Genomic DNA, 13,377 nt, shown 5'->3' on the forward strand with positions numbered 1-13,377 from the left:
ACAGCTGGGAAAAGATGTTCCGCTCTTGCGGTTTGCTGACAGCGTTTCCACATCAGAAACATTTCTGAGGGTAGAGACTGTCTTAAAAGAAATTTAAGAAAACAAACCAAACAAATAAACCTCCACCATAAAAAAACAAGGAGGAAGGAAATGCACACAACGTTCTGTGAGGAGATTTTGCAATGCTGTAACAGCCAAGGATTTTGGGAGGGATTCTGTATGACCCAGGGCTTTGTTTTGTTGCCTTCAGAAAGTGGAAAGAAAGAAATAAGAAGAAATAAGAAATAAGAAATAAGAAATAAGAAATAAGAAATAAGAAATAAGAAATAAGAAATAAGAAATGGATCACTATTAAGTTATTTTCTGTGTAAGCAATTGTACAACAGGGCCTGCAGTCCTGCAGAAGGCATTGCCCATGCAGAGCTGACATTTACTTTGCCCAGAGTCAAGAACATCTACTTGCCAAGACTGTCATTATGTAGCTTTGTATTACTGATTACTTCATCAAATTAGTCATCACGTTTGTTTATGCAGTAGTGTTGAACTCAAATTCTTTATGAGATTTGTACCTTCTAGTACAAGATCTCACTTCCTTACAGCTTAGTATTTGAAGTGCAACTGAAATATTTTATTAACAAGCTGGCTTGTATTGAGTAATAAATACTAACATCTTAAAACTTTTATAGATTCTATACTTTTTTTGACTATTTTTAAAAAAATATATTGTTGCTAAAACCCACCCAGCGTCACTTACTTCCTTAGTTTCAGCTATATTATTACTTGCACTATTTCTAGCAAATATGTGTCTCTTTGATATGGATCAGTGATCTCATTAATTCCCTTACCAGAACAGCGCTAGAAAAACTACCCAAAAGAAAGGTGGGGGTTGGCCTTTCCTCCCAAGTAATAAGTCATAGGACAAGAGAAATCAGCCTCAAGCTGCACTGGAGGAGGTTTAGACTGGATATTAGGAAAAATTTCTACATGGAAAAGGTTGTCAGACACTGGCACAGATTGCCCTGGGAAGCAGTGGAGTCACCTGGAGGGATTTAAGGCCACGCAGATGTGACACTTGGGGACAGTTTAGTGGTTGACCTGGCAGTGCTGGGGTTGAACTCAATGCTTTAAGAGGCCTTTTCCACCCTCAGTGACCCCCTGGTTCTGAACTGCAGGGCAGGATGGCTCTGCCACACAGCTCACAGGAGTCAGTGCTGCTCACATCAGCCACATCTCAGGACAGCTGGACACAACATCCACCCGTGTCCCAAACTGCTGCTCCCCACCCCACCCGCTCCTCTCTTTGCCCAGTCCTCTGCCTGCTAAATGTACCTGGACGTGGGATAGGACAAAATTTTCCACAAAAACATGAGTAAAGATCAGCACTGATCAGCACAGTTTCCATATTTAGAACTTCCTCAAGTCCTAGAGCCACTCCTCCATCTCCTTCAGAAGAAAGACCTCTGTCATGTAACTCCACCAGCTCTCTTGCTCAAATAATGTTTTTTCTCACAATTCTTCTGTTTTCCTACCGTAAGCCAATGACATGTTTCTTTCATATTACAAATATTTCTAAACCAGAACCACTGTTTCTTGTCTGAAAGCTTTTCTTTTTCTTCTCTTAGCTCAAATGTCTCGGCAGATACAGAAAACTACTGCAAATGCCAAAGGTAGGTTCTCTTTTGTTGATTTTGAGGTATGTGCTGAGATTGACTGTTATCCAAAAAAAATGGGGGATTAAAAAATGTCGAAAAATTTCACACCAAATTAAACCTTTTGCCTCTCTGTGCAGTGAGTCAATTTAAAAGTTTCTATACAAAGTTAACCATCTCTTTGCTGACCTGTATGTAAAGCCAAAATTGCTTTAACTCATTGAAACATTTTTTTTTCCCATAGACATGTAATTAATTTTAGTCATGACTAGTTCAGTACCATTTTCTATGGAAAGAGAGGTTTTTATTGCAAATTCATTTGTATAAGATCATGAAAGGAAACAAAACTGAGAGACTATCAAAGACCTTATTGCTACTGTTCAAATGTTCAATCTACTTACATAAGGTTAGTTCTGTCTGTTAGTAAGACAGCTACAAATAAAATACTGCTTTTGCTTTCGGGTTCACATGCTACCTCTCAACTAATACTTAAGGTTACTTTCTCCTACAAATAACGCTCCACAATATTTGATTTAATCTTATATACTTCTATTATTTTAACTGCTGCTGTAGTTCAAAAGTATTGTTGGTGGTTCATCTGAACACATCTGTGGGTTTTGTGTGGCTGTGCTCCTTTTGCATGAAAACAGACACTCTTCATCATGTGTGAAGCTGGATTCTGGTTTTGAAAGGTAATTGAGTAATTGAGCCTGCTAATTAGAGGTGGAAAAATATAATGGCCCATTTCAACACAAATAAGCATGGCTTGGTTGTCAACATATTTCAGGAAAAATCTGAGGCTTTCTTGGGTCATAGGTACTATCAACTCACTCAAAAGTTTTTTCTTTCCAGAGATGCTATCCAATCCCAAGCTTATACTGGTTCAGGGGACTCTCAACGTGGTGATGAAGCAGAATGTCACTCTCTCCTGCCTCTCTCAGCCTGGATCTCCACCTGTCAGATACACACTGTTCAAGCACAACCAGCAGGTATCTGCTTTGAACAGGTCAGACTTGACCCCTGCCCTGTTCACCCTGACCCTCAGCTCTGCCAGCGATGTGGGGGAATACAAGTGCAAAGCTGAGTATAACAACTTCAGTGGTGGAAAATACAGCAACAGCCTCAACTTCACCCTCATAGGTACGTCTTGCTGTACACCTTCCCAGCACTGGTTATTGCAGGGGCACACAGCCATCTCTTTTCTTGACTGAGGAGCTGAACTTTACTGCTGTTCTCACCTCAGGAGCTAGCAGTGCTCTCCTGCCCGGGCTCTCAACCCCTCCATCCTCCGTGCCCAGCTCTTTTGACAGTGTTGCCACTTCACTCCAAATCTTGCCTGGAGTTTGTCCTGTACTCTGTGATTCAGACTTTTCAGTTTTCTTTCTACAGAGCCAATTTCCAAACCAGTGCTGAGCTCACCCACCTCTCAGGCAAAGAAAGGCCAGAACGTGACCCTGTCCTGTTTCTCGGAGAACGGATCCCTTCCCATCACATATCTATTCTTCAAAGGAAAACAAAATATTTCTCCCCAAAAGACGATGCAGAAGAGGGAAGCAGCTGTGATTTTTCTATTTATCAATTCCCTTAGAGACTTTGGAACCTATAAATGCAAAGCTAGTAACAGTTTTCCCAATAATACAAAATACAGCAACGGTTTCAACTTTACATTAGCAGGTACGAATGAAAAGAGGTTGCTGCTGTTGACAAACTGGGATCACACAACATTCAGAATGTTTTAACTAAACAAGTTTTTAGCCAGGTATTTTGTCCCTGCAATGTGATGCTCAAAATACAATTTTTTTAATTAAAAAAGGAAAGTTGTTGCTTTAAAATTAATGCAAAACCATAGAATTTCATGCATCCTAGATAGCAGTAGAAGTTGAAATGACCATGGAGGATGTCTGTAAAAGACTCACTTTTACAAGAGACCCCTGGTCCACCTTGGAGAAAGTCTCGTTTCATTTTTCTCCCTGTCCTATGAAAGAGCTTAACTGGCACCAGCAAGCTGCCTTCCTTCTGCTGGGGCAGAGAGCCCTTGGGATTCACAGGAACAGTTACATTAACCCCAGTTAATCTAAAAACTGAAAGAAATTTCAGGTCTTGATTACATTTTACAAAAAAATACTTAACATATGAAGCAACACTTCATTGCATAAACACTTTTTTTTCCTTCTTTTTGGCAGAAGAGAGAAGTCATTCTCAACCTCTGATAATTTCTCTTGGGCTGATCCTGCTACTACTCATAATAGGATTTGCTCTGGCAATTCCATTTTTCATAATTCCTTTGTATAAAGCAAGTGAGTTACTTGAATGTCTGTTTCACTTTTGTTGTCAATATATTTTACTGTGTAAACATCCCATTTTCAGTAGAGTAGCTCCTGGTATTTTAGCCTGTAGTTGAGTCTCCTCCACTGGCAGCTTAACAAGACGTTGACAAGGCCAAATCTCTGAACTGTGTTTTAGATGAAAGATTTGGGGTGGGGGAGGCAAAGCAACAGCTAATGTAACACACAAAAACACTGGCAGGAATTTGATCTCACTGGAAAGGGAAATTATTAAAATGTCCTTGGTTAAAGAATAGTTTTGACTGTGAAAATGATATTACTTGATATCTCCAAATATTAAAAAATACATTGAAACTGTTAATTTCTAAGAAATATATATATACACACACACACATATGTACATACACATACACACGTGTTTTTCTTTTACAATTTACAGAAAAATTTAAGTCTACCAGGCCCTCAATTGGCCTTACCTCAACAGTGAATGCAGAGGAGTTTGAAAATGAAGTCATATACTCAGAGATTGGTAAGCTCCTGTCATCCCCTGCAGTAAGGCAGGTTTCTTCAGGTACTGCAAAATCACTGGAAGGGGAAGGGGACACCTGCTGACCCTCCTGGCAGAGGCATTATTTGAAATCCTTCAGAATCCATATGTGGCATAATCTGACAGCCATGCAGCCAAAACTGCAGCTGATTAAACAAACTAAGTTTTTAATAAAAAGTGGTGTAATGGCCATTTACTAATAGACAAGAGTGAGATAGATGAAGCTGTAGCAAAATAAAGCTCACATAGCTCCTGCATTCTGTTCAAAATTGAACCATTTTAGTTCTTTATTCAAATCCTAAGTTTGGCAAGATTCAAAGTCAGTTCAGACTGAAATTATGAAGTGACAACAAAGCAACTGACCTATGTTAAGAGATTTCAGTACTTGAATTGCAGAAAACATACAATAATGAAGACATTACCTGACAGCCACAATGCTCTGAACTTGCACGTTTCTACATTTGCCTTGAATGTGAATGCTTCTTTTCAAACAAACAAACTAAAACAAACCTATACAAACCAATAGCAAAAGCACTAATGTTTCCCATTTCTAAATATCCAAATGGAGTAACTGTCTCCAAACAAACTTGCCTTCCTGTTCATGCCCTGCTGGGTCAGCTCAGTGCTGTGCAGCTGCTTGTGCCAGGTCTCAGCCTGCAAGGACAGTGATAAGAGCTCTGGCAAGGCCCATGAATGCTCCATGATTATATTCAGTATGGAATTTCACTGCTTTGTTTCAAGATTATAGAAAAAAAGTCTGATTCAAGTTGTTTGTAACTGAGTTAACTGCTGTTCATCATCTTTAATCCAGAACCTGTTAAACCAGAAGAAGAATACATCAACTTTTCTGTTATTAGGAGAGAAGAGGAAAAAGGTAAAAACTTCAAGCTATAATACTGGAATACCTCATGCACACAAATACGTTTTGAGGGGAGTTTGCTGGGTGGAAGCAGGGCTTAAATATTTGCAATTACTTATAAAAATGCTTAGTTACAATGGAAAAACTAAAATAGCTTTAGAAGTGTTTTGAGGAGAGGGGAAAATAAGAAAGAAAAACCCCAACAAGCCATCCTATGGCAAATTCAACAGCCTCACTATGAAACCACGCTGAAGATGTTATTAGTAACCACATTGCTGATGTAACATTAATTCTTCTGTGTACCTACACCAAAAAAGCAATTATGAATTGTTACTTTGGCTCTTAGCAGGGAAGAGGGCATGTTCCACAGTCTATTCAAAGGTCCTCATCAGAGACTGAGTACCAGGTATGACTTTTTTCTGATTAACTTAATCACATACTTTTAAAGAATTTTTCAGCCCTCAAATCTGCTAAGTTCCAGCAAGCTACATACAAAGAGATGATGTTTAGATACCAATTTCCTGGCCTAATCAGATTGTAGACAGTGCAGCTCACTTTCTAAGCAAAATCTCAGAGCCATAATATCTAAGAACTTCAACTTTTGAGAAAAAGCAAACAGATAAAACTTAGATCTGGGTGAAAGCTTTACATGTAATTCTAAGTTCCTGAACATTTAAAAATTCTGCTAAAGTAGAAACAGGATTGTTTGCAGACATAAGACAATCAAAAGGCTTTTGTCCAGTGTAACGAAAAAAGAAAAACCATCCCTCTTGGGCACTAGAGGATCTGTATTTGGCCTCTATGTACCTGCAAGAATGGCAATTTCTCAGTTCAACAGTACTTCAGCTCTCAGGGTAGGGATAGGTTGCTAAAATCAATTTTGGGACAGTTGACTTAAAAATAAATTCTATATCCTGCTACAGGCTGTTTCTGTGATATTGCTGGATTGTTTTAATACCATTCCATAGCCAGCTTATTTAGAATTCCCTGAGTTCAGGAAGTCACATTATGCTAACCTTGATTATATCTAGCATAGTCTATACTGCAATTATTATTGTTGTTACAAGTAATTCATTTATAGCTAAGTAAGCACCATGGTAGTAGAAAATTTTAAGGCAAGTTCTTGTGTTTCATGACACTGATGACTATCAGAGGCCATGGGCCTTGCTGCACAAACCCTCAGCACTTTACGCAGGGACTGAACAAGCTGTACAGGCACTGGAAATCTAGACAAGATCAAAAATACACAGCTTTGTATCTCTGCAAAGTCTTGTATCTGATTTTAACCACCATGCTTAGGCACAGGAAAAATATGATCACACATTAGTCTTTTTCCACCATTTTATACACACAGATATTTTGTCCACAGAAATGTTCATTAAAAAACATAATTTATTTAAATGTGTTCCTCCATTACTCTTGGTAGTATATTTCTGATTTTTTTGTGTTTCTCATGTGCAAGATGAAGTAGCTTACATGTTTAAGAACTGAAGCCATGTGACTAAAATACATTCCTACAAACAGTACAAAGATGCTGATGTTATTAAAACACTTAGGATTTGGAAGTCTTTTATATAAAATACCATTTTCCAGCAGAGATCACAAGTGTGTCAGCAATACAGAGGAAAGCTGAATTTTTAGCTTAGGATGGAGCACTTTCACAGTATAATAAAACCAAAGATATGAACAAGAATATGGTTAGCCTTGCTAATAAGGGATGCATTTTTCTCTTCCCTTTTTCCAAGGTAACCTGGAAGACCCAGACTTGACAGAAAACAGATGCACCACCAAGTTTTAGCAGGACTGTTTGCAAAGAAACCACTGAGTCCATGACAACGCTGAAACCAGTTCAGGCAAAGATGTCTAAGAAAATCCTTTTATTCAACAAGTTTACACATTTTTGGCTGATGTAACATACTTAATTAAAAAGTCCTTCAGCCTGGAAATGTGCATCATTTCCTTCATGGTGGTATCTCTGCTTCTCAGCTGGACCACTCCATTCTCTAGAGTGCCATCACTTATCAAGACCATGAAAGGAATACTCATCTCATCATACCTGCAGAGAGAAAAACCCACCTGTTACTGCTTTTGGTGCATGGAAAAAAAAATCAGGTAACTTACACACAAATGACCATAAACTGTAAATAGTTCTGCTGTATTGCACTAAGTCTGGTGTGACACCTCCAGTTTTCTTGTTGCTATTCCTTGCTTTCCTGATTACATTTCTTTAAATTACTTAGCTACTTTAGTATATGAAAAGAATCTTATTTAGTAACCTATTAAAAGAGTATTTTTGTACAAGCAGAATTTATCTTTCTGACTTTGTTTTACTGCACATGAAGTTGCATTTCTTTTCTCTCAGAAACACTCATCAAGATGCTTTGACATGAGTAGCCATATGCCCCACATGCATTCCTTGTCAACAAATCATACATGAAGTCCCCAAATGGAATACCTGGTTTTATATCCACAAACAATTCCATCACATCACTAATGGCAATGATTCCACTGGAAGAACTGTCAAGTTCAAGACTAGACACAGTGGGTTGTTTGAAATAGCGCTTAAGAATGAAACACAGAACCAGACCAGATGCAAAAATGGGGATGAGGGTGGGAAACAGTTCTGCAAGCTTATAATTTATCTGAAGAAATTTGTTTTCTACATGAGAATTTTTAAAAGGCATTTCACAGTTCCATGGAAATAACAGCAAAATGAGAAAGGCTTCCACTTCACTTAATTTTAAAAATCATCTGATATATGCTTTGCATAATAAAACTACTTGAATCCCAGTCTGTAGTTCAGGATCCACTTTAGTCAGTCACTGCACTCAACTTCCTACTGAAAAAAGGCATATTTACAGCAGTCCACAGAAAGTCATCTTTGACCTTCATAGCTTAAATTACAAAAAACTGTTTCTCCTTACTTTGTATAAAGATGTTCCAGAGACGCGTGCACAGTTTCCAGATAACCTGGCCATACAGAAATTCCATTTTCTGTCAGCTCATTGAATAATCCTTGACAAACCTGTATTCATTTAACAACAGAAGTTAAAAGACTGACTTTGAGGGTTTGAGACTCTATACAAAGAAACCATTAAAACTCTTAGCAATTGTAACAGATTACAGGGAGAGTCAATGCTCAAAATTAAAATACTCTCTTACAACATACCTGCCTCAGCTCTGTTGTTGGACCTTTTCCTACATCCAAGGCTACTTTAAGGGGTGCTAAGCAAGGATGAAGCTTAAGTACCTAAACATTTATAAAAACCAAGAGATTACTAAATGTATTTCGCATGCAATTCTAAACAGAACTAGAAAATAGCAGGGGTTTTTAAGTGAAAATAAACATACAAAAATGTTCTCACAGCACAAAATCCTGAATTAGAAGCAAGCTGTATTTTACACACACAGCCCAGTTACATTCACAGGGCAGAAATTACTCTATTTTGGCTGAGCTCCAGAAAATAGATGAAGATTGGTTAGCAGAGCTCCATCATCTTGAACAGAGCCAAAGCAATGACAGCCAACCCAGCAGGCAGTTCCCATCCAGTCTACTGCCTGTTCTTAAAGCCCAAACAGCTGCCTGGGTAACAGGCACTGCCTGCCAGCACTCAAACTCCAGAAAACAGGATCAAAGTGGGGAGAATGATGGTCCTTGGAGAAATGCCCCATCACCACCTGTGACCCACTTTTTCTACTCTTCTCAGCCACTTTCAAATGCTGCTGGAAAAAACAAATTGCTCTTTTCCACAAACTGCACCTACATTCCAATTTCTCTTATCTCCATCACTTACATGGCAAGAGCCTACCCATTGATCAGAGAAAAGGGTGAAACAGGAAAGGGGACCTCAGAATGAGAAAAATTGCTTATGTGGGTGACAGAGGCTGTGCCGTGGGGCCAGCCTGGTGCTGCCATTGAGGGGGTTCAGTCTGCACCCATTGGGAAGGGATCAGGATGGCCACGTGGAAAAAAAGACATTGCCATGCTTGAATTTACCATATTGTCTGGGGGGGCCTGTACTTATTTTCTTACATTTTCTACATAAAGTTACCTTTCTCTGTGAATTTTTCTTTGCTGTTAATGGATTCTCAACTAGCTGTAGAGAATCAAAGAGATATGCTAACACTCCTCGGTCCAGATTCCCACTCACAGACAGAACATGAGGGATGACATTCTTCCTTCCATCTCGGCCCTGAAGAGAAAAAGCCCACATAGGAAAACAGAAAGGATTGTCCCCAAAAGCTTTTTGCTTGCTTTAAATGTGTAATGAAACACTGAGCTCAAGAACTCTTATTACATTTAAAATACAGATATTTATGTAAAATATTACCAGCAATCTTAGCTGTGTATGTGTAAGCAGGTAAGGCTGGAACAGTGGGGAAAGCAGGACAGGGCAGGATGGAAATAGTTTCTTGCTCTGCTATTTTGATCATAAATTTAAATCTATGACAAATACACTTGAAATTCTACATTTTCTTTTGAAGGTTTGTAGATTACTTTCAAGTGACCATGAGTCCCCACATTCTGAGAAATCCCTACATAACCCAGTTTTGTAGAAATAAACTGCAAAAGCAGGAAAGACAGGACTGTCATGAGAAGGAGAAGGTTGCAATTTACTGGTAAAATACAAAATTACTCTGGTTTTATCTGTTCAGCCTAACTCCAAACATAACCATTTATTAGAGGTTTGTCCCTCTTCAACATATTCAGTGGAGAGGTTTCTTTCTGGTCCATCCCCCTTTTTTCTATAAAGCCGTTTTTTAACCCATTAGTACACAAAACCTTCTACATATGTGAAAGTGAACAAGATACAGCAAGAAAAAAACCCCTCACATTTACAGGCTCTTTTTGATGCAAACTGAACAGTGCAAGACATAGACTGAGTTTGTATTTACATCTACTCACAGATACAGGTAAAGGCTATGCCACTGACAACAGCTGCCTTGTCAATAGAGCTCATTTCTAATTTTAAAGAATTCCTTGCCAAAAAAAAAAGTACCAAACAGTATTTTATCAGCTTTTGAAAATGAAGGTCTGTGTGCAGAGTCATCAACTGTACTACTTTTGCAACAAATTAATAAAAAGCCAGCCACATGCTAAGCAACTGGATCAAAAAAGAAACCATTTCCCTCACGCATTACCATCTTTATCAGGAATGATGTTTAATACAATAAAGCTTACAAGTAATTTTGATCTCTGTCCTGGATACACTTGTAACAGTTTAGTATCACCAAGGTTCTTCAGTGTTTCTATTGTTTCTGTCCCCCAAGGAAAGCTGTAATGTAACTTAAATCCTCTTCTGCCTTCTTCATCTTGAAAGTCACTGCTGCTGAAGTTAGACGGGCCTACAGCAAACTGAGAGTAAGAGGTGTAAGAGGGGATCACTACTGTGAATCCCACAGTAACTACAAAAAACAAGTCTGCAATGCAAACTGAAGTCTCTGATATTCAGCAAAAGGTTTTTATAAGTTAAAGCCCAAATCTCCTGGCTGTTTCATGGCATTTTCATCTCACATCACTGACAAACACAAAACATTCACCCTTCTGCAAGTCATGGTATAAACTACTTAACGGGTTTGTCATCAACTTCAATTTCCATGAAAAATTTCAATGCCTAGAACAGGCCAGCAATGTAAAGCCATAAAACCAACCAGGATGACTATTTCCCCCCGAGATATAAAGGAGCAAGCCAAGATTCTCCATGGATAAGGTGTTACCTTTCTCCACCACTGGAGTCTCTGGCGTAGCCAGTAATCGAGCCACTGTCCTGCAGTTCTGGGAGAACTAAACCATGCAAGCAAAGACGTGGTCCTCTCGCCTATTCTTTAAACAACAGCAAGGGCAGCAAGTTAACACCTTGGGAAATAACAGGGGAAAAGCAAGAAACACTATTCAAAAATAATCCACAAGTGAAACAGCTGGTTTAGGTATGATAAGGGATTAACTCCTCTATTACTCTACCTTGCACAGTTTTTGTTCTGGTGTTCATTTCCTGGAACAGAACGTTCACTTTCTGGAACAGAATGAAAGCACACTCCAATTTGAGCAAGGCCATAGGGCAGTCTTCTGTTCACCAGCTCTAAGCAGCTAACATATTGTGCCAGAACACCTACAGAAAACAAAGCCCTGGTTTTAGTGGCCACAGGAAAGTTTTTGACGTTTTAACTCTACCAAGAACAAATTAAGCACAATTATACACGTGTTGTTTGTACATGCAGTCCCACTATCTTTACTAGCATTGATGCTTTGCAGACACGGGCGCGTTGATTTTAATGTGCTTTCCCCCAAATTACGGGGAGCACATTCGCTGCCCACTTGTACCGGTCGGGTCCTTGAAAAGCACACAAATTCACAGACTACAAAAGGAATATTTCCTTCGCTCCCAGCAAGAAACTCGTGCGCAGGGTGAAGGCTGAGCGGAGCCGCCCGGGACATACCGGGCAGGAGGCTCTCCCGCAGCACCCCCGCGGCCCCCAGCACTTCTTCCAGGGCTGGGCCGCCAGGATTCTGCCCACAACCCTGGAGGGCTTCGCGCAGCGTCTCCGGGTGCAGCAGCCGCAGCCCCCGCGCGTCCCGCGGAGCGCCAGGCGGGCCGTGGAGCGCGGCGTCCACGGGGAACACCTGCTCCCGCACGGGCAGCGCCGAGTCCCACCACTGCGCCGCCAGGTTAGCGCGCAGCGCCGCGCCCAGGGGCCCGAAGCCGGGGTGGCGGCCGCTCAGGTAGGCGCTCCAGGGCAGCGGCCCCGCACCGCCCCGTAGGAAGTGCCGCCGCCAGCACACCTCCAGCAGCTCCGCCCAGCCCGCCGCCTCGGCGGCACCGCGGCCCTCCGAGTACGGCCGCGCCGAGCACCCGGCCGGTTCCGCCCACGCCGGGACTCGCCGCCGCCTCGGCTGTCCTAGGGCGGCGCGGCCACACCAGCGGCAGCCCTGCGCCATCTTATCGCTCCCTCACGAAGGAAAGGGGGGGGGGGGGGGGAGAAGAAGTGGGGGCAGCCAATTGCGCACGCGCAGCTCCCCGCGCGGGAAGAGGGACGGGGGAAGGGCACGACGGCTGCGCATGCGCGGTGGAACTCTAGGCGGGAGCGCGCGCCGAAGGTCAGGGAGTGTCCGGGGCGACAATGACAATGGTGTGTCCCCAGGCTGAATCTTCTCACCTTTTGTAACCGTAACCATGCCGCCAGATCACTTCTGCTCAAGGAATTGACGTCTTGCAGCTGAATTTTCTCGCCTTTTGTAAACTAATGCTGTCATGTAACTTCTACAATAGAAGTTGCTGAATAAAAGAACTCGTTTCAAGCATTGAGTAATAGCTCATCACACAAATAAACATACAGTGGGGTAGGCGGAGAATGTGCATTCGGTAGGTGGGCTCTTGTTTTACTGTAAAAAATTGTAACTTTTTACCGCTTGGTGTGCTTGATACCCGGAGTCAACCTCGAGCCCCGCGCAGGAATAAACAATGTCTCTTTTATAAACCAAACTCTAATTTTAGAGAGCCCCAACAGCGGCAACAAGGCCGCACATGCCAGGGGTCACACCTGGCCTGCCCCTGTGGGACGGAGACGTCCAGTGCTCACCAGCCCTGGGGGACTGGGAGGGGGACAACGGGACAGAGCCTGCCCGCGCTGCCACCGGAACACGCTGCAGCCGCACGGGGCCCTTCCTGGGGAACAGCCTCTCCGGAGCCCATGCGAGGCGCATAAAGGCAGCAGGCAGAGCCGAGGCGGGGGCGGCGCCGCGGAGCCGCTGCCAAGAGCGCGGGCGAGGCCTCCCGGCTCCCCGCGGCCGCCCCGGCTGGCGCGGGCAGAGCGGTGGAAATTTCCACAGTCGCTGCAGCACGAGCTGGTGGCGCTGCCGAGCCAGGAACCCGTCCGCACGCCGCAGGCTGGGAAGGCTCGGGCTGGGATAATCCCGGGCGGCGCAGCCCCCTCCCCGGGCCCGGCCCTGGCGAGCCGAGTTCCTTAGTAGGGCACTGGGTCAGCGGCAGGAGCTGCGACTCCCGCCTGCACAAGCACAGCAGGCAAGTTTCGTTTGAA

General features: G+C 42.3%; 2 protein-coding genes across 2 annotated transcripts; one reads left to right on the plus strand and one right to left on the minus strand.

Moving 5' to 3' along the window:
- Positions 1–1,496: 1,496 nt before the first annotated feature.
- Positions 1,497–7,227, plus strand: MILR1 (mast cell immunoglobulin like receptor 1). The gene is made up of 8 exons (XM_062506350.1): positions 1,497–1,530; positions 1,623–1,667; positions 2,502–2,789; positions 3,039–3,323; positions 3,833–3,946; positions 4,374–4,463; positions 5,293–5,355; positions 7,086–7,227. The coding sequence occupies exons 1-8, from the start codon at positions 1,497–1,499 to the stop codon at positions 7,136–7,138; spliced, it is 972 nt and encodes a 323-aa protein (XP_062362334.1). The 3' UTR covers positions 7,139–7,227.
- On the minus strand, positions 7,203–12,277 carry POLG2 (DNA polymerase gamma 2, accessory subunit). The gene is made up of 8 exons (XM_062506569.1): positions 11,779–12,277; positions 11,303–11,450; positions 11,059–11,164; positions 10,523–10,696; positions 9,393–9,533; positions 8,510–8,590; positions 8,265–8,365; positions 7,203–7,396 (listed from the first exon to the last, which is right to left on the minus strand). The coding sequence occupies exons 1-8, from the start codon at positions 12,275–12,277 to the stop codon at positions 7,231–7,233; spliced, it is 1,416 nt and encodes a 471-aa protein (XP_062362553.1). The 3' UTR covers positions 7,203–7,230.
- Between the last annotated feature and the right edge of the window lie 1,100 nt (positions 12,278–13,377).

The sequence above is a fragment of the Cinclus cinclus genome, chromosome 20, assembly GCF_963662255.1.
Source record: "Cinclus cinclus chromosome 20, bCinCin1.1, whole genome shotgun sequence".
NCBI lineage: Eukaryota > Metazoa > Chordata > Aves > Passeriformes > Cinclidae > Cinclus > Cinclus cinclus.